Genomic DNA, 22775 nt, shown 5'->3' on the forward strand with positions numbered 1-22775 from the left:
GGACCCCTCTATTTCACAAGACTTGATCACAGTACCACAAAATGACAATTAAGTCAAATAATCTAATAGAATTATACATGCATTTAAACAAATGAAAGAAAATTATTGAAAAAGAAAACAGTTGAAAATATCAGTTCGTCAATGAATAATCATCAATCCAAGTCCATTAAACAATAAAGCATTAAAAACGCTTGTAATGAAAATTTTCACAAATGCGTATATTGCAAACATTGCATTCGAATGGCATAAAATGAAGCGCGCTAGATTTCGCTTCAAAAGGTCCCGGGTTAGAATTATTAAAGAATATTTCAAATATTAGATATGTGTAGGTATAAAACATGGTGGGTGGGTTGGATGGGTAGGTGGGTTGGGTGGGTGGGTGGTAGGTGGAGGTATGGATGGATGGATGGATGGATGGATGGATGGATGGATGGATGGATGGATGGATGATGGATGGATGGATGGATGGATGGATGGATGGATGGATGGATGGATGGATGGAATGGATGGATGGATGGATGGATGGATGGATGGATGGATGGATGGATGGATGGATGGATGGATGGATGGATGGATGGATGGATGGATCGATGGATGGATCAATGGATGGATCGATGGATGGATGGATGGATGGATGGATGGATGGATGGATGGATGGATGGATGGATGGATGGATGGATGGATGGATGGATGGATGGATGGATGGATGGATGGATGGATGGATTGACGGACGGACGGACGGACGGACGGGCGGGCGGGCGGGCTGGCGAGCGGGCGGGCTGGCGGACGGACGGACGGACAGACATACGGACAGACGGGCAGACGGACGGAGGGAGGGACAGACGGACGGACAGACAGACAGACAGACAGACAGACAGACAGACAGACTGACAGACAGATAGAAAGCACATACAAGAATCGATAATTATTTGTGAACAATAATATAAATGGACTGACCTACAACTTTATAAATGAAAACCAGAAGAAAGCCTGTACACGTTGCTTTACTTTTCGCTCGCATTTCGGCCAACTCAAACATCGAAACCCTGGGCATATCGTATTCGTTACTTCTATCACAGGTATTTACAAATACTTTCTCAGGAATGCTTCTTAAATGTGATAGTTATAAGACATCGTTGCTATGATTATTTTTTTCTCGTTGAAGTTTTCTCTTCAGAATATTTAGTGATCAATCTACAACATCCGGTACGTGCATTGTTATTGAAGTAGATTTCTGTGAATGCGACATGTGGACATCCGTAATTAAGAAAACACAATAAAGTTACCGGAACTTTCCCTCACGAGTGCGTATTCAAATTATAAATAAAACAAACTTGAATGTGTCACTTATTGGACCAACATAATTTAAAGTTGCTTAGGCAATTTTCAACAGTAAGGAATACTTATTTAGAATATAAATAAACTGCCTTGGCTAAAATTTTCAGAATTCGTCAGTTGCAAACCAATAATCAGGTTTTGATACTTCGACATACTTCTTGTTTTTGGTGTTTGCACTTAGATGTTAAATGCTTGAAATTGTAAATACTTATCGGACGAACAAAGCGCTCAAACCGCAGTGTCTGTCTATGTACATAAAACACCATAAACAGCATAGCAGAAACACCAAAACGCAATTGACGTTGTTTTAATGAATATGGCGATCTTCGTAAGGTTGACATAATATTTAGACTGTCAAAACAAAATCGATTACGTAAGAATATTATAGACATGATAGTTTTTGACAATATGCCAGTCAACGTTTTCGACTGTAATGAGTTCCGAAAGCGATCGATGGCGTACTTGGTGTTCCCGAGCGACTTTCTTCGTTATCACCGTTATCACCGCTACCATACATGTGAGCATGAGAGTGGTACCGTAACAAGTCGCGGTAATTTAAGAACGCAGTTGGAACCTCAGCCTTGTTCGACGGATATAAACTTGTTTCTTAAATTAGTGTAATCTTATACAAACATACACGGTAAGAAATAAAACGCATTTGAAATGTTATCAACGGCGTATAACTAAAATGGGTTTCGCGATTGTTACTTCTTAAGAGTTCACTGTTGTATTGTAAAATAATATCACTTTTCAAAATGATAAACATTCATGTGCGGTAAGAGATGGCGTAACCAAATATTGTTTAAATGTGGTTTAGCGGCCCTCAGAGTCATTAAAATAACACTACGATTTACGAACTTAAAGCGAAATGATACGATTTTGTCAAATATTTATGAATTTATATAAAATGTGTAAAAAAACTTATCAAACCTATATTTCAATATAAATAAAAATAAATGTTATTACGAGCATGCGTCAAAAATTGCGAAATAAGCCAGGTATTTAATTATGAAATCGAAAATGTCTGTACAGTCGAATTCGCCGGCATGTATATCGTGCATGTATGATGTGAATCTAAATTTAGTTTAACGGTTCATTTTAAATTCCTGCACCATACAAACACTAACTCTGATCCTAATAAAAAGACGAATGCTTTGGTTATTGTAGGAAAATATGTAAGAAATATCTTCGTCACAATCGGGTCGGGGCGCTAATTTGTGTTTGCTGCATTTTATGAAATTCGTCTTCAATGTATAATTTATCTTGCCTATCTTGTGTTATTGTAACATATTTTTATCAATACATTACAATTTAACACATATGAAAATCGTATAATCTCGCTTTAAATAACCAGATGTAAATGAGCTTTACAAGTGGGCATTGTCCTACATAATGCGGAGGTTTAATGAAAGTTATACTTGCATGTGAATAAATGTCCAATCGCATGAATATCTACGGTTGTGTCATATAAACAATTAAGACGTTTAGAGGAAGATATGTATATGGGTTTTAATTAGTTTTCATATGCACACTGTATTATTATAAAATATAAATATAAGAGACGTAAAACGGTGTAAATAGTTCTTGACTGCTGTTTAATGTTATAAGATTCGTTCTAAACGGTTGTTTGGTTCCACTAACCCGACCTTCTTTTGTTTTTGTTTGTTAGACTGAACTTGTTTCTGGTTATCCAGGTTGAGTTTTCGATTGAGCTATGCTGCATTCGATCATATTTGCAAAATCAACGTTTAAATATGGGTTGTGCTCTGTGAAAAAAGGGGTTTAATGCATGTGCGTAAAGTGTCGTCCTAAATTAGCCTGTGCAGTGTGCACAGGCTAATCAGAGACGCCTCTTTCCACTTTTATGACATTTTTCGTTTAAATGAAGTCTCTTCTTATCGAAAATTCAATTGAGGCGGAAAGTGCCGTCCCTGATTAACCTGTGCGGACTGCACAGGCTAATCTGGAATGACACTTTCCGCACATGCATTATGCCCCGTTTTCTCAGAACGCGACTCATATAAAGAAAACTTTGATACAAATAGATTCAATAATGTCTGTCATTAACATCCTTATCAACGTTGAAAATAAGTTGTTATTATTTTTTTAACTTAAACAATTCGGCCGATCTACCATCCCTTTTATAACCTACCACGCTTCTTAATTATCTCTTAAAAACTTTTAGCCAATATATAAATAGTGAAATGATATATATGTTATTATGACAAGTGTTTCTGATTTGATATGTGTATATTTCGTTATTGTCTACTTGAACATACAGACTGTACTAAGACATGAATTTAGCTCGTCACGTCCTCAAATGTACAACCTAGTTATCGTTATCAAGTAATTTCAGTACGTGTTAGCTATAATTGATGTTTCTACGGTGGCATAGAGGTGACATTCACTTCTCTTTTTTTAAATTGCTCTCCTCTTTTTTCTAGAAAAAGAGGAGTGCAAAACTAAATTAAAGCGGCGTACAATTTAAAAAAAGAGCGGTGCTTCTCTTGTTTAAAATTGCTCTCCTCTTTTTCTATCTCGTGGCCACGAGTTAGCTATGTCATGGCCACGAGATAGAAAAAAGAGGAGTGCAATTTAAAAAAAGAGGAGTGAATGTCACCTCTATGCCACCGTATATATGTGTCGCATTCTCATTTTTTTAAACAAACGTTTTTGTAAGACGCAGAGGTTTAAAATACAAGTGATTAACATAAAAATACTAATAATTTAATGTATTATTGTAATAAGATTGTTTTAAGATAACCGGAGTATTCACTGCTTGAAATCAAAATAATAGTTTTGATAGTTTAAAATTTGGATGCCTAATAAGCATTATTACAAATTTATCAAATACTGAGTAGTATTCTGATGGTGCTGTCAAACAAGATGGCAGTATCATATTTTGGATAACAATTGACTAAATAGCTGTTCACATTTCTGTTATGGACAATTGATGTGCACATTATTTTTTATATACTTTTGGAGTGACAGGAGATTTATTCTACAAAGCTGCCTGCGTCACTGCGTTGTACTGTGGATGTATGTGAAACGTGTAGCGAGGCTTTCTTGTTGTATTTTAGTTAGAATGGTATAATTTTTTTCCTCACAATTTTATTTACAGCCACACCACAATTGTGTCCAAAGACCAATCATGTCAAAAGATCAATCTATAAAAAAGTTTAGTTTATTTAAAAATCTTTGTTTTGTTGTATTTTTTTACTGTCTTAATTACATATTCTTGATAGTATGTCCTTATAAATTCAACAACAACAACAACAACTGCTACTACTACTACTACAACAACAACAACAACTACTACTACTACTACTACTACAACAACAACAACAAATACTACTACTACTTCGACTACTTCTACTACTACTACTACCACTACTACTACTACTACTACTACTACTACTACTACTACTACTACTACTACGACTACTACTACGACTACTACTACTACGACTACTACTACTACTACTACTACTACTACTACTACTACTACTACTACTACTACTACTACTACTACTACTACTACTACTACTACTACTACTACTACTACTACTACTACTACTACTACCACTACTACCAATAATAATAATAATAATAATAATAATAATAATAATAATAATAATAATAATAATAATAATAATAATAATAATAATAATAATAATAATAATTCTAATAATAATAATAATAATAATATTAATAATAATAATAATAATAAAATACTAATAATTCTTTTTCTTAACGGCGTGAAAATGAACAACGGTGAATTATATACTTTAAGTGTGTTTTGTAACCCTGAAACAAAGTGATTTATAGCCATTTCCAAAATGGCCGCTGAAAGAAATGTGGAGTTGGGGTATGTCGAAGAAACAGAGAAATTCCTTCTGAAAAGTAGATTCTTCCCGAGCAAAGTAGGTGGTGTACCTGCGTGGCTGTCACTGAATCCACTTCCGAGCGCTGAGGAGCTGACATGTCGTGTTTGTTCGAAACCAACCGTGTTTCTTCTACAGGTTTACGCACCAGATTCGTCAAAAACTTTCGCTTTCCATCGGACAGTTTTCATATTTATTTGCCGCAATGATAACTGTTGTAAAGCGAATTGCGCAGACAATTTGATTGTGCTGAGGTCTCAGCTACCAAAAGTAAACGATTTTTTTAGAAGCCAGCCTCCTGCAGAGGTTCCCATTGAAAATGAGATAGATGCCTCTAAATATGCCAAGCTGTGCAGGGTGTGTGGGGGTGTTGGACCTAAAACTTGTGGGAAGTGTGGGTGTGTGTCATACTGCAGTAAAGAGCATCAGGCCGTTGACTGGAAAGCTTACCACAAAAGGGAGTGTTCAACAAACAAGACAGGTAATTACTTTTTTCAATATATTTATAACTTGGCAGGTTTTTTTTCCACTTTTTGGGAAGATAGCCCATGGCTTTGGAATTGGGAATTTTATCGGCATTTTCATGAAATTGGGAAAATAAATTAATTAGCTTTTTTTTTCCACACGAAAAGTCCACTGATTAGGGAAATACTAAATTTGATATAACCCTTTATAATCATTCAAATTAAAAGAACAAAATCATATAATACTTTGTTAGATGTAATTGAATTAAAAACGAGATAAAATATACATTAGACATCTTTCTAAAAAAAAAAAAAAAAAAAAAATTTTTTTTAATTTTTTTTTGGAAATTGGGAAATTTTTGCCACATTTTGGGAAAAAAGTATACTTTTTGGGATTGGGAACATAGCCGAATTTCGGCTATAAAATCAGGCCAAAAAAAACCCTGCTTGGTAAATTGTTAACACAGAGTCTTCAAAACTAACTTTCTTCTTCATAGCCAATGTTTGTAAAGGCAGCTCTTGGAGTCCATATATTTAACCCTTTATAAACACAACCTCAGTTCTCCGCAACTGATCAGTGGGCATCACTAAGCTGATACTATACTTCAGGCTTTTTCCGCTCCATTTTGGGAAAACGCCACACTGGAATTTTGGGAGTTTCGCGTCGTGAAAACCTCCATTTTGGGAAAAAAATTAATCGCAAAATTGGCTCAATTGGGAAAAATTATCGCATGGTAAAAGTGTTTCTTATATTTCAAAGAAGCTGTTAACTGGTAAATAACGACTATTTTGATAACTTATTATTAAAATTTTACAAAATATTATGAACATGTGTAATAAGTGCAGGTTTTTTAATCTGAATTTGGGGAAAAGGCCTGACCTTTTTTTAGGTGAAAAAAATCGCGCGAAGCGCCGGATTTTGAGGAAAATAAGGAATGTCTTAAATAATCATTTACATCTTTTACAGTTTTTAAAACAAATTCAAGGCAACAAATAATTTAATTATGCAATGCTTTCTATTTTCTACACTGGATCAGGTTAACTCATACATTTTAAGGTTAAGAAAAAATTTATTTTTTTTTGGAATTGGGATTTTTTTTTCAATTGGGAAACAACCAGATTTGCATTGGGATTTGGGACCGAATTTCAGACCCGTGGCATAGGGCGGAAAAAGCCTGTACTTGTTGACATTTGTATGTTGAAATTTGGAACAGTGTAAATATTTTACATCTGTTCAACATCGTTATCAATGTACAGGGCCCTAAATCTATCAAATCTGCGGCTGAATTTAGGCCGCAGTCCCCCACCTAAAAAGTATACATTTTTCCCCTTTCTCCGTGGACAGACATTTCACAAATTTGATAGGACAATTGACATTTATCTAACACGGCTGCGATTTTTTTTTTACAAAAATGACCATTTTAAACTGTTAAAAACGGACTTTTTGTGCTAAAAAATGGCCATTTCACAATTTAAAAATATGTTTCGTTTCACCGGTTTTAATTCCGAATTCGAAATTTTGTTTACAAATCATACAACTGTGGTCGTTTGTTTTGATCGATTACAAATGTGAATCAATTAAAAATAAACCGGTGCAACTGATGTATTAGTCAAGCGCGGCCGATCAACCTCACCATTAAACAAATAAAATGGCTTCGCAAAACTCTCGTTGCAATGTTAAAAAGATTAAAAAAACATCAAGTAATCCTGCTTTATTGCAATTCGCGATTACAATAATAAAGAAACTAAACGATTCCTACAGTGATTTTACAATTCACTATTAAAAGTGACATGGATTAAATTATAAGGAAAGTTATTTGAAATTTTGCTGAAAGCACATGATTCATGTATTGATAACTGAGAGCGATACTTGTTATTCTATATCTTATCCGCTTAAACAATTGTTAATATTGGTTAAACTACAGTATATAACAGCATAAGTATGATCCATTTATATGAACATTAATTTTAATGCAATTTTAATGTTCGAACAGTGTATGTATTTACAGTATGCTTTGTAAAATCTGAAAAAATAAATTAACTGGTTTTAATTTCTTACATAAGTTTATTAAGCAAGACAAGATACTGACAGGCATACATGCCAGACATCACGATCTCGGCGGGACAGTCCCGCTTTTGGGCCCTTTGTCCCGGCGTCCCGATATGAGACGATTTGTCCCTACATTCGTAAAAAACGATGTAAGGTCTATAGGTTCCCAATAAAATTTGCTATTCAAGCTCTGTTTGGCTAACACTTACCACCGCTAATCTCTTTATTGCCCCCAATTAACAATCCGATTCTACTTCTCGTGTGTACCAGTGTTGTTTATGACTCCTTATCAGCGATTTATCGGCTAATTATTGATTTTATCAGGCATTCACACCATGCTTGTGGTTTTCAAGATAGTGGTCGCTTATTGCTATCGATAGTTGTATTATAATGAAATAAATGTTGAAAATGTGTTTGTTTTTGTTTGAAACGGTTTACAAAACAATTGTTTTGTAAAATTAACTCTACGTCATTACATGTAATGAGTCTTTTACATTCAATGTTTAGTTCCAAAATAGCGGGATAATCCAAATGTGCAATTTACCAATATTGCAACAAACAGTCCAATAAGTGATACCCATCCTGTCTAGTGTAATTGGGTGTAATTGTAATAAAAACAACGAGGTGCTATGCATGACAGTTTGACCCTACTCCAATTAAGCTAAAAACAATGAGGTGCTATGCATTCCGTGTCAAGCTGATGTAACTGTTTGGTAGATAATTTACTGTAACCCGTACTTTCAGTGTACTGGATAGCCTCCCCTGCGTATATGTTTGCCATTGAAAGTAATATAATGAGTATTGTAGTCGTAATGTTCCAGATTTGGTACTCTAAAAAGATGAATATTATCTTCGTTGTTTGCTATTGTCTTATTTAATAAAACTGTTATTGTTATGTTTTAGATTTCATGCTTCATATCAGATGTCTTGAATAAAAGTATCAAGAGTTTTTGTTAGTACTATACTGACTAAAGTAAAGTTGGAATGATAGATCGTTTTAGGTGTCCTGCTTTTTGGTCAAATGTCCGACAATTTTTTATGGAATGTCCCGCTTTGGACCTAAAAAAATCTGGCATGTATGTTGACAGGGGTTAGGCTTTTCTATGGTTTTATATAAATTGTTTAACTAACTGTAAGTGGTTATTTGTTGAAAGTGTCAGGACAATGAAAACAATATTTTGAAGCATTATTTACAGACATTTCCATATGATGCAAGTATTAAACATGCTTTAACTATAGTTATTCTTAAACAACTAAATTTCACAATTTGTACAAGTTCGCGACTTGTTTTTCATAATTTTCAGAAGTTCGCGACTCATTTTTTTCACTATTTTGGAAAGTTCACGACTCATTTTTCACAAAGTGAGGGGGGCCAGGGCCGCTTCACAAAATCAGGAAAAAAGCCCTGTCTTTAAGCAGGAAACATTGCAACAGTTTTCCATTAAGGTGGATAGAGCGTATGAAAGAATAACAAAGTAAATAATTGCTTTAATGGTACCATTTTTATAAGTTTTTGCATTAGATAGGTAAATGTTGATAAGTTTATGCAATATCAGTGTTCCTTAACCCTTGCAGTAGTGATCAAATTTTGAACCTTAGGACAGTAGACAGCGCATTGCAACTCGCAGCAACCCTTCGGGTTATAAAGCTGAGAGTTGAATTATTGCAACTATATAGCCCATAGATCTGTCGCTAATGTTGGATCAAATGTTGACTCAGGCACAGATTCAAACTTGACAGTTAACAGTTAACATGTCTGATATTCTTGTGCTTTTAAGAATACATCTTCTGTCTTTAAAATCAAAAAAAGGAAAAAGCTTTGAGATTACAAACAGATGAATACATAGATCATTGACAAGTTGGTTTGTAAGCTTGGACAATTAATTACAGCAGCACAAAAATAGAACAACCCCAACACTTTAAAATAAGTTTCCTTTTTATGTAATAGAAATTTATATTAAGTTAGTATTTACTATAAGGTGTATTTAACCTTAAGTCCTGTCTTAGGGTGTCATGTGGTGTTTCAATTGAACTGTTCATGTACTTTGTATGTGACATATGTAGGTCCCTTCGACCTGCGGGTAACTTGAACTATTCATGTACATTGTATGTGACATAACAGGTCCGTTCGACTTGGGAGTAACTCACGATGAACCCTTTTAGTGCGTGATGAACCCTTTAGGTTACACCTTTGTGCATTCCAAGATTGATTATAATGAAAATCAATCAAAGTTATTGCTTTCCAAATGGATTGTTGCAGATTTAAAAGCGGAAAAATCGTATGCAGTCTTATTCCCAGAATTTGAAATTGTCACTGAAACTGAAATTTACACACCAAAGAAGGACGCTGGTCAGACAAGTGAAGAAGAGAAAATGAGGCAATACAAAGAGTTCTTGGAGTCAAATAAGGGCAGTGATTTGTCTACAAGTTTTCCAGAGAAAGAGCTCCAAAGTATGGCTAGTCAGGAGACAGTTGATGACAAACAAATTCGGAAGTTTAAAGAGAGGATTTCTGCTGAACCAGATCAAGTAAACACTTATCTTAAAAAAATATTGATACCTCTTTTGAAATCTTTATTACAGAGTTGTTCAAGAGGGACAACTTAATTCTATTTTTGTATATTTTTAGCTTCACTGTTCACCTTGTAGTGTATATCTATCCTACTCCCCCAAATGTTGGCGTACTGCTCTGAATAAGGTAAACCTGCAACATCTCCATATCTCTTTTTTCCACCAGTATTCAATTGAAACTTCACATATATGTTTGAGGTCATTGTGTGAGGTCACTGACAATAATTCTGACCAGCAATTTAGCAGAATTATGACTCTTATTATACCTCGAAATTAAGGTTTGTATATATCAAAATTTCTCAAATAAAGTCCAGGTCATTGTGTACGGTCATTGACCAAGTTTCATCATAACTCTCAGGGGTTTTTCTGTCTATTTTGGGAAAAGGAGTCTGACCAAATTGGGAATTTTTATCGACAAAATTGTCCATTTTGGGAATTTTCGAGTCGATGAAACGGTCAATTTGGGAATTTTATCATGCTTAAATAAGTAAGTGGTTTTACAAAAAAAAACATGTTTTTATTTGTTATTTTGTCTTCAAAAACAAACACTGGTAACAGGTAAGTAAGTCACACAAGTCACAGCATGATTTTTCTTTGCTTTCTTAAAATAACATAAGAGAGAAATTAACTACACATACAAATAAAATGTTATTATTTCCAATTGGATTCTTCAACTCATAGCCACATTAGGCAAGCCAGTTACATTTAACAAAACATTTATTTTACTGCTACATTATTAATTTATTTAACGACTATATCATTTTACCTGATACTTCACCGCTCATTACATAAGCACCATCAAAGCCAACAAATCTACACCGCCGTATGTCGATCCCTTTTCCAATGCAACACTGCTGTAGTACTTATCGTTATGGGAGGCCATGCTTGAAAATAAGCGTCTACAGATTTGGACTAGAATGTGTATTGTGCGGCTCTATATACTTGTTATTATACGGAACAGTTCTAACCTTAACGCTGTTAATGTTGGCAGATGCATCTGGCAAATACACCTGCTAAAATCTGAGTAGCTAAAGGCTTAATTACGTCGCGAATGAAGGGAAGTCACTCTTTCGATATAAATTATGTTTACTTTTTACGATTTTGAAATAATTTTTTTTTGGGAATTGGGAAATATGTAATCAAAATTCGATTGGGAACGGGTCCGTTTGCTTTGGGAATGCCTCCGTTGTCCGGAGGCGCAGACAGTGCAGAAAAACCCCTGACTCTTAATAGGCAATTTAGCAGAATTATAATATGCCCCTCTCTTACAATCAGAAATTTGGTTTAGGTAAACATGAAACAAATCCATATTATTGTTTCTACTACAGGTTTCAAGTTGAAACTTCATACATGTGTTTGGGAACATTGAGTGAGGTCATTGACCAAGATTCATAATATTGACTTGCAATTAGCTGAATTATATCCATGTAACAATTGTTTGGTACAAAGAAAAAAAAGCAGTTAATATAAGTGTGCAACTACTATATTTACTACAGGTATTGAAATATAATGTTACAGAATTGTGTTTTTAGGGTTTTTAAAACCTTAACCAACCAAGACTTGTGACAAGCTTGTTATCAGTATTACGCCCCCTTTAGTACTTTAAAATTCTGTGAAGTTTTCTTGCAAGGAAAAATTGATGTTGCTGTTTGCATCTAATAAGAACATAAATCTGTAACCACTACAGATATTCAAATGAAACTTCACTTGTCTTTGAGATTAAAACAAAATGCAAGGTCACCCATGAAGGCCTGTAATTTTGATGTACAATTTAGCAGAATTATCTCCATTTGTTTTACTAAGTAATTTTAAGATAATGTGTCATGAAACAGCTCTATATCTTTATATCTACTTAAGATATTAAAATCCATGTAATTGTTACAAATATTCCATTGAAACTAACCGCATCTCTTTGGTATCAAGGTAAGGCTAGTATTCCATCTATCCGCATCCGTATCGGCAAAATCATAATACGGACGCTATATTCCATTTATCCGCATACGTCAAATGTATCTTTCTTTTTTGGGAAAAACAATATATGGATAAAACTGAAAATTTTAATTGAGATACTTATTATAAAGGACAAGCGTGAGTTTAAGTAGATTTAAGGTACAAATTATCATTCTGCCTGTAAAAGTATACAAATGGTAAAAACCTGAAACATCTTCTTCTAGTGCCTTGGCTATGCTTTTCAAACATTCAAAGTGAAATCAGAGTCCCGATATGCAGAACTGCGTTGGTTGTATAATTCTGGGTAATTCTCCACGAATTTGATTACTTTTTCAGTTGATTTTTGAGATGACAGCTTCCCTCATCGTGCTAAATGCCTTATGTATCATGTCCGCATCGGCATAAGAATGCTCACTTGAGCGTTCTTTTGCGGACGCCTATTGTGCGTGCGGATATGCGGATGGGGATGCGGATGAATGGAATAAGCGCAGTGCATTTCAACTTGTTCTATTTTTTTGCGGATGCGGATATGGGGATGCGGATACGGACAAATGGAATAGTAGCCTTACTGTACAAGCCCATAACTCTAACATGCAAATGAGCAGAACAGAACCCCTTAATATACTTTTTGTACTTATGAAATTCAGGTAAATGTTTGCATGGAACATCCCCTATGTCTATCTTACATGCAGAGTAAGCATGGGGTTGCATATGGGGGGCTGTTGGGTCAAGATCAAGGTCACTATTGCTAATAATAGATGTAATGTTTGTGCTATTAATCTTCATCTTTCATAGAAATGCTTAAATGTTATGCATATGCAGATTACAGGCTTATCTGGCCAAGTTCCCTGTTTTTGAAAATAGCGAAGGGAGTTTTTCTGCCCATTAACTTGATTTTGAATGGAGGCATGGTTCAGTAATTTTGTTTGTAAGACGATTACATGCAGACCTATACTGGTGAAATGTGGACAGGGCCCTCAATCTATCAATTCCCCCACCTGAAAAGTATACTTTTTTCCCCTTTTGGGGTGAAAAATTCCCCCCCCCCCACCAAAAAAAAAAAAATTTTTTTTTTTTTTTTTTTTTTTAGTAGAAAAATGTGTCTCATGATTATTATATCTCAATTCTATTTCAATTTAATCTTTTCAAACATACTAAAATATGAAAAATGCAATGAATATAGTGCGAACATGTACAAATGTAGTAATGAGAGAGTAAGTAAAAAATCCCCCAAAAATGGAAACGTCGCGAAAAATTCCCCCTCCTAAGGGCTGCGGACCCCTTCCCCCAAAGTAGTGTGAGGGCCCTGGTGGATTTAAGAAATTGTACTGTCAAATAACTCTTGAGTTGGGACAAAATAGTTTCAACTTTGACATATACATTTTGCAAGAACTGTTGATAAAACATCAAAAAGTCAAACAAGCAATTGAGGATTTTCTGAATTTTAGTGAACCACTGCACTGGTTGATTCCAGTATTGTGTTATTGCAAAGGTGACAAACCACTATTCTGTATTTTTAATTCTAGGGCTACAACAAAGGCGGTGAACCACTATTCAGTATTTGTTATTCCAATTTTTGCACTACTACAGACTGGGTGAACAACTACATTTTAATTCCAGATATTGCGCTATGACAAAGGTGGTGAACCACTATGGATCAGCCAATCAACGTGTCCAGTTTCAATCCCTGACTGTTCCTGTGGTGCGCCTAGGCAGTTTGAGTTCCAGGTAAGTCACCAATGCAAATTACTGAATAATCTTCATACTTGTACCATTTTATGGTAGCTTCTTAAGTTGCCAGGTAATAAACAAGTTAATTAGCTTTGGAAACTGGTGAATTATTCTACAGTTGTGTTATAGTTAATCAGGAGGGTAGTTTTCAAAAAGTGATGGTAACTAAAATAAGTAATCTGTTTTATGCTTTGTGTATTTAAACTTACAGTAACAATGTTATTGTTATTGAGGACTTTTATGCCCCCGAAGGAGGGCATATAGTGATCGGACCGTCTGTTCGTCTGGTCTGTCTGTCTTTCCGTCACACTTTGCATTTAGGTTTCGAATTTAGGTTTCGAAAAATGCTCATAACTTCTATGTCGCTTCAGATAGCAACTTGATGTTTGGCATGCATGTGTATCTCATGGAGCTGCATATTTTGAGAGATTAAAGGTCAAGGTCATCCTTCAAGGTCAAAGGTCAAACATATGGCTTCTTAGTGGCGCAGAAGGGGGCATTGTGTTTCTGACAAACACATCTCTTGTTTATACTTATTAATGTAATCATGACAAAGATGTAAAACAAAATGGTATTTTATGAATTAGAAAAATGTAATCTGTGCATCATAAACTTTTGTTTAGCACTTCTTAAAATGCAAGATGCTTTGTTTATTACTTAAACAATTTTTCTCACGGACAATAATTCAGTCAACTTCATGTAAAAAATATGTGAAATACTTTTTAATGTCATAAATACATACCTGCTATCCCTAGCTATACCTCCCCAGGTGGGTTAGCTTCTCCAGAAATCTTAAAGTACCAGAATTCGGCCACCTCTCCTACTGAAAATAGATTCAGGTTAAACATAGTACAATGTGACCTAACCGGAAATCAAGAACCGTAACTCATCTTACTTTTCTGGACAACACACCGTGCAGATTGCCATATTTACTGGCTTTATATTTGAACTTTTAGTTCAATTCTGCGTGGTGGAATTGGGTTTGAAGTTGATGAATTGTATAATTTATTGTTTCTGCTTAATTCAGACATCTTTTCTTGTATTATTTTGTTGATATTTCATTGTTTTTCACTTTTTGCCGGGTTTTTCCATGTGCTCATGATTTTAGCACGAGGATTTCGTGATTTTTGTCAACAAGTTATTGACAATTTTTGTACATTGTAAATACTTTGTTTAACTGATTATTTCATTTATTTTGTTCTTTTTACATTGTTTTCTTACGCGGATTCTCTTCTTTTTCTACTTTCAGAATAAGAATGAGTTTACAAACTAGAGGTTCGTGTGGGCATATTAAGGCTTCGTGGGATTCCCACAAGACTTGTTTGTCATGCACTAATTGCTCCTTTGAACATAAATGCTCTGTTTGTAGTGCGTAAGACGATGCGACGTGGCAGCAAGCAATCCGTCACAGAACGTTTCTTGCAGAAAACGTACAGATGAATCTTCATCAGATGAGAAATTCCTGGTGATTTTGCAGCAGACGTCAGATGATCTATTGCAGCGTCAGTCATGATGGCATTGGTCAAGATCGTACATAGGTGTTCTTCTATACAATGACAGAATGTTTATCATTTGCCATTGCGTGCAATAATGATTTTACTTTCCATATGACAATCTGTTTTGAATTTAACTTTGTTTAATTTACGATATTCAGCAGTCGTATTATAGGTTATTGGTACTATTGACTTTCTCTTTTACAATAATAATAAGAGAATGTTTGTTATTTTCATTATGGGCAAATAATGATTTTATGTACCGTTTGATAATCTGGTCTGTGACCAGTTTTATTGTTGAATATGTTTTACTCTTGTCTTTCATATAATCGACTACATGATGGTTGCAGATACAAGAGTGGATTAATACCCGGTGACTTTGAAGACCACAGATGACACATTGCAGACATCAGTCACCAGGTACCAGGCAGGATGGCGATCGTACTTAACCATCGGAAAGTCGATCAGCATCAGACCTTATGGCGACAATCGTCAGCCGGTCTTTGCCTGATGGCATTGGTCAAGGACATCGACCAATGCCAGACCAATTGGCAACCGCCATACGGTTATTATCCGGTGATAACGCTGGTAATTTCATGACCGGTACATCACCAGGTACCGGACCGGTCACCGGGGACCGGTCCGGTCACCGGTCCAATCCACTGGTCACCGGTCAACAGAGACCGATCCGGTCACCGGTCAACAAAGACCGGTCCGGTCACCGGTCAGAAACACCGGTCACTGGTCAACAGAGACTGGTCCGGTCACAGGTCAGACCCACCTGTCACCGATCAACATTGACTGGTCCGGTCACCGGTCAGACCCACCGGTCACCGGTCAACAAAGACCAGTCCGGTCACCGGTCAGAAACACCGGTCATCGGATACCGGTCACCAGTCAGACCCAACGGTCAACGGAGACCAGTCCGGTCACCGGTCAGACCCAGCGGTCACCAGTCAATAGAGTTTGGTCCGGTCACCGGTCTGAACTACCAGTCACTGGTCACCGGTCATATGTTACTGATGACCGGTCACCGGTCAGTATTACAGGTCACTGGTCAACTGACCAGTCACTGGACACCGGTCAACATGCCACGATCATTAACAGGTCAACAGTTGCTAGTCACCGGTCAACGATCAGAAACAGACGTTCGTCTTCATCGGATTATTCCACTTCTTCGTCGTCGAATGCACATTCTTCATAGACTAGTTCCGATGATAGAAGTAGACGATGTCGGACACGCTCTTATTCATCGAGCAGTCCTCTTTCACGTCATTATGATCATCATCGATCATCATGGAAACGATACTCAAGGTGACGTTATTCCCGTCGTAGCCGTTCTAGCTCTCGGCGTCGTAACCCTTCTAGATCTCGGCATCACGGGAATAAAGGTCGTACACAAGCTTCACTGAAGCATTGTCATTCCGACTTTTATGACCGGTCACATTACTATCCTAATTCTGATTGTAATGTCGCCATACCCTATGCACCAGTTTCCAGTATGATGTCAACACATGTTGCAGTGACTGATCCGATTTCACAGCCCTTCAATTCTGGTGTTCATTTCACCACAACGGCTGTTATATTTGCAGCGAGGGTATCTACTACTATTCCTAGTCGGAAACCCCCGGCTTCTACACCGTCTATGCGTGACACATGGGTTCAAGATTCCTTTGGAATGTATGTACCTGTCACTTCTGATAATTCACCGTCTATTTCTGGCTTTAATTATCAGTGTGTTGATTTTGCGGATAGTCATTCTTCGATACTGGAGAATCATCATTTGGTGCAGGATAATTCTCCTATCATTCCTACCACTGCCTACGGACGAGAATAGGTAACATCATTCACCGGGTATAGGGCAAGATGGAGATCGTACTATTCTAACTTTGTTAGAAAGTCGATCAATATAAGACCATATGGTGACAACCGTCAGCCGGTTTATGCCCGATGGCATTGGTCAAGGACTAAGACCAATGCCGGACCATTTGGCAGCCGCCATACGGTCATTGCCTGATGACAACACTGGTCATAGCATGATCGGTACGTCACCGGGTAATTCACCGGTCACCAGTCCATGACTCCGGTCATCGGGGACCGGTCCGGTCACCGGTCTGTGGAACCGGTCACCTGGGCCAGTCCGGTCACCGATCACTGGTCCGTGGTACCGGTCGGGTCACTGGTCAATACTACTGGTCACCGGTCAATACTACCGGTCACCGGTCAATACTACCGGTCACAGGGCACCAGTGATCGATCAAGAAGAGACATCGATATTCATCATCGGATTATTCATCCTCTTCTTCTTCTTCAAAGGCATCTGGGTCGTCAACTAGTACCAACAATATATGTAGACGTCGTACACGATCTCCTTTATCGAGTAACCCTCATGCACTGCGTTGATTTGATCGATACCGGTCCTCCGAGACTCTAGGAGACGTTACTCTACGAGACGTTGTTCCCATTGCATACGATCTATTTCTCGGCTTCGCAGGTATAAGCTCGTCATCATGCTTCACGTAGACAGTCTCGCTCTGACTACTCGTATCTTACACATTACTACCCTGTCTCGGATTGTAATGTTGTGGTACCCTATGTACCAGATCCAGTTTCCAGTTTAACATTAACAAATGTTACTATGACTGGTACTACTTTGCAGACTTTGTCGTCTGGTGTTTGTCTCACCACTACAGATACTTACTCTGCTTTATGGATATCGGCTACGCTACCTTTTTCGGGTACCTCATGCTCCGGCACCATCGAATCGGGACACGTTATAGCTGCAAGATTCCTCTGGGCAATTTGTACCGATCAATCCTGTTAATTTACCGTCTTCTTCCGGTTTTAATTATCAGATGGTTGATTTGGTGGATGGTCATTCATCGTTATCAGATACTCGCAATCTGGTGCATGATACTAGGTCTAGTATTTCCAATTCTGTTTACGCTGATTCTTTGCACACTGCTGGTGTTGTAGACAATGAGGCCGATTCAGAGGCAGATTCCAGTGATGTCACGGCTCAATATTTGTCATCAATAAATCGGATTTATGAAATGATATTTCAAAATCTTGGTTATGATTATTGCCCAAGACCTGCGAAGATGTCTACTAATTCGACGAGCTCTATCACGGAAATTAGTCCGTACATCATATTCCAACAGGCTTTCTAAGGATGCTTCTCGCATTGATACACGCCTTCCTAGTGGTTCTACTGTTTTATCAGTATTTCAATCATTGGAATCAGCTAATAAGACATTCCAAAACGAGAAGAACTGTGGAAAGTGCCTTAGGATTTATCTGATCCTAAGCATAATGAACGGACTAGAAGCTACAAACCTCTCAGTTTGTTGGAAATGGTCTCCGGACAATCTGTTATCACAGATTCCAATTCTTCCAGAGTTAATACCACATCTTCAATGGTGGCTAGACGAGTAGACTCTCTTGGCAGGAGTTCCCCTTCTTCCGCCGCAACCATCTTTGTATCTTATGACGGATGCGATCAAAGAAGGGTGGGGTGCTCATCTGGAACCACTCAGTCTGACAGTTTCGGAGTTGTGGTCTCATCAGGAGTCACATCTACATATCAACAATATAGAAATGCGAACGGTCTTTCTAGCTGTATCTCATTTCCAGTCACATCTTCAAGACTCTTGTGTATGGTGTCAACAGACAACACATCAGTTGTTACTTACATTCAGGCACAGGGGGGAACACGTTCTCACTCCCTGTATCTGGAAACCAAGTGGTGTCTAGACTAGAAGTTTCTTGACAAGAGTATTGCACATCAACATCTTGAAAAGCAAGCATTCTTTTTAAAGCTGTTTTTCTTTAAAAAATAAAACATGTTCACGATTCCTTTGTGACGGTTTCAACTCACACACATCGGTCGTTATTTACTTCCAGACACAGAGGTGAACATTTTATCACTCTATGTGTCTGGAAACCAGGAACTTTTTCATTCTTTGAGAGAAAATAAAAAATTCTCTATCGTCTTACACATACCAGGTCATCACAACGCCCTGATGGACGTTTTGTCTTGCAGTTCTTTCTGTCGAATTAGTTTCCGTTGGGTTTAATGAAATATAATTTGCGCATGCGCGGCAGTATTTTTACAATTGCGTGGATGTATATGCAAAGTTAATCGAAGAACGTTGTTTATCATCAAACGCTAATAATAAGCGTAATGCGATCGTAGATCGCAGTGTAATACTGAACAACGTCAATAATGCATTTCACAGAAATCGATCCAGCAGGGTGTGCAATTGTTATACATTCGTCCACTTGACATAACTGGAAAAATCTTGCCTTCTTGGTGAGTGTTTGCCATAATTTCATGGAAACTAATTAATGAACCACAGGATTATGGTTTTACGACCTTTTTAAGTCTCCTGTACAATTATTTTCAGGAAACTTTTTCACAGGTCAATTTCATATCTCAGAGAGACATATTTATACTGATCCAAGCTATGAAACGTCAACATTATGTTTTTTGTTCATTTACCTTCTTAAGAGGTTTTGGCTTGTGTTATTGGGTTGCTTAATGAGCTTCCTATGAACCTTTTTCATCTGGCTTATTAACAGTCCCAATATATATTTTAAGACTTTTTTCCGTCTTATTATGGCTTATACCATAGGGATCTGTAATTTTGTTATGTCAGCCAGGATTCCTTGCTTAAAATAAACTTAAACTCCCCTCTATGGCTTCTAACCCTTCAAAGTTCCAAATCTTTCTAATACTTGTGGACATGAAGATGATGATAGACTTCTTTGCCCAGTCAGGTCGTTAAAATTCTATCTTAAGAGTAAAGTCTATTTGAGGTTCTCGTAAGAGACTTTTCATTCCGTTAAAAGGGGGGGGGGATGTGTCTGAGGCTTCGAATTCTTGTTGGGTATGCTCGACTATTAAGAAGGCGTATTCATCTCTCTCATCTAGGGATTTATCCCTTTTTAAGATTAGACCGCATGAATTAAGAGCTCTTTAGGCTTCGTGGGCGTATATTAATAATTTTCCACTTTCTGAAGTGCTTCAAGCTGCTTTCTGTAGGAATCCGACCACCTTTTCCTCATTCTATCTTCGTTCTCTTGAGTGTCAACATTTATATATGTTGCGTCCTTTTGTGGTTGCTGAAACAGTAGTTTCTTCCATGGCGTAATGTACTGGTCCTATTTAGAAACTAAGTACAATACTGTACTAACGAAGATTGTATGAGGACACATTTCTACTATCTCTGGCTGAAAAACCTGATTATTGGTTTTTGCTGTGATGGGAAAATATAACGAGAACCTCCCACCACAGCTACAAAATCAGCTAGGGATAGCAGGTATGTATTTATGACATTAAAACAAATTTTCTAATATAAAATTCATTTTAATTATTAAATACTTACCTGCTATTGGTAAGTCTCACTTCCAAACCCCGCTTATCGTTTTATATTTTCATAATTGTATGAAAAGTAAGATGAGTAACGGTTCTTGATTTCCGGTTAGGTTACATTGTACTATGTTTAACCTGAATCTGTTTTCAGTAGGAGAGGTGGCCGAATTCCGGCACTTGAAGATTTCTGGAGAAGCTAACTCACCTGGGGAGGTAAAGCTAGGGATAGCAGGTAAGTATTTAATAATTAAAATGAATTTTATTTGAGAAAATTTGTTTTAAAAAACATGTGAAATTAGTCACCAAATAAAAACGGAAAAAATTCATATAAGTGTTTCTAATATTACTTCTTTCTTTTTAGGCTTGCATAACAAACCAAAGTATTAAAAAACACACAAATACATTTAACTAGATTACACTTTAAATGCGTCATGGGATTATGCAAATTTATTTTTGATCTAATATCGGTCATCATTTTAAAATGCTCTTTTCTTTGATGGCGTGTGCTAATTAAAATAAAAAAGTAATTAAGGTACTTTTCAATATTTTTACACTCAATAAGGTATTTCATTTTCTTTAAGTGTTTCAGTAATTTGTGTAACATATTTTTTTTTATATAATTGAAATTTCAGGTGCTACCCCACTTGTTGTCTCATCTCCAAGTTGATAAGCTGGGTACCAGCCTGGATTGGGGCACACTCTGTGTATATACCTGCTCCAACAGCTGTGATGTGGGGAACCAGTATGTGAAGGAATACATCTTCAAGCAGGACGTTGTGTGAACAGGAGGGTAGGGTTGCATGCTGTAAACAGAAGAGCCCTTTTGCGTACTGTAATAATGTATCGTTGTGTTATTGTTTAATTCAGGACGTTGTGTGAATGGAAGGGTAGGGTTGCTTGTTTATAAAAATAGGGCCCATTTTCATGCTGTAATAGTGTTACTTTCTGTAATCTTGTGGTATTGTTTGATGCATTACATTTTGTATGGTTTTGGAATGTGTATGTTTTCAATTGACGAAATATGTAATGTAATTTTTTTTATATCTTCAATAGCCAAAAGAAACTAGTTATATTTTTCGTATTTATAACATATGAAAAGGGACAAAAACAGGTTGGGGTTGCACTGCATGTAAAACCCAAACAAAAGCTATAGAAGTGATTCTTCTACTGTTAGATGGAACAAGACGAACATTTGTACAATTATCAGATAGTATCTTTTTGATACTGTGGAATGTTGTTTTGGGTGAAAATGAAATAGTTGTTGTTAAATTATGAATACTGGTGAATGGGAATAGTGAAATATTTTATGCTCGTACTTGTATGTGTGCATTTTTTCCAAACATGTCACTCCATTATTAGTGCAGGTGTGAGAATGTAAAAATTTTTTTTTTAAAGAGGAAAAGTTTTACCTAGGGGCCAGGTGGCTTGAAGGCCCCCGATCTGGTTCAGGGCGATGCCCTGACCAGAGGGCCGGAGGCACCCGGAAGCTCCAGGAAAATAGCATTTTAGATGGCCAAGGAATGCACTATCCTGACTTTATATTTTTTTTAAAGTTCAGAAATGAATATTTACATTTAACTTGAGTCACTTTCACAACAGTGTATTTTCATGAGCAGTTAGAGAGTTCAATCATAATGAATACCAAAAATAGTTAACATAAATTGCTGGTAAACAATGAAAAAAAAACTTTGTGTAAATTAAACTTTTAATTTCATACTTTTCTTCATAATTAATTGTGGCAACAAAAATTTAGCTAATTTGGATCCTACTTTTAATATTATTTGCTGATTATAAATGGACTAGATTTAGTATAATTAATCTCGGATAACTTTAATTAAATATGATAATTATGTATTTAAAAAAAATGCAAGTACTTGTCTTAAAGGTAATGACGATCTTATTGCAGAGAACATTAAAATT

The 22775-nt window shown here is 36.6% G+C and overlaps 1 protein-coding gene across 1 annotated transcript; it reads left to right on the forward strand.

Moving 5' to 3' along the window:
- The first annotated feature begins 5151 nt into the window (after nucleotides 1-5151).
- Nucleotides 5152-22569, forward strand: LOC127850796 (programmed cell death protein 2-like). The gene is made up of 4 exons (XM_052384106.1): nucleotides 5152-5703; nucleotides 9997-10265; nucleotides 13878-13985; nucleotides 21488-22569. Exons 1-4 carry the CDS (start codon nucleotides 5178-5180, stop codon nucleotides 21635-21637), a joined length of 1053 nt encoding a protein of 350 aa, XP_052240066.1. The 5' UTR covers nucleotides 5152-5177; the 3' UTR covers nucleotides 21638-22569.
- The last annotated feature ends 206 nt before the right edge of the window (nucleotides 22570-22775 follow it).

The sequence above is a fragment of the Dreissena polymorpha genome, chromosome 11, assembly GCF_020536995.1.
Source record: "Dreissena polymorpha isolate Duluth1 chromosome 11, UMN_Dpol_1.0, whole genome shotgun sequence".
NCBI lineage: Eukaryota > Metazoa > Mollusca > Bivalvia > Myida > Dreissenidae > Dreissena > Dreissena polymorpha.

Excerpts from the sequence above, each read along its gene's own strand:
- LOC127850796 (XM_052384106.1), top strand. The coding sequence starts at position 5,178 with ATGGCCGCTGAAAGAAATGTGGAGTTGGGGTATGTCGAAGAAACAGAG. Across the intron at positions 5,704-9,996 it reads GTGTTCAACAAACAAGACAG|ATTTAAAAGCGGAAAAATCG; the intron begins GTAATTACTTTT and ends GGATTGTTGCAG. Across the intron at positions 10,266-13,877 it reads TTTCTGCTGAACCAGATCAA|ATATTGCGCTATGACAAAGG; the intron begins GTAAACACTTAT and ends TTTTAATTCCAG.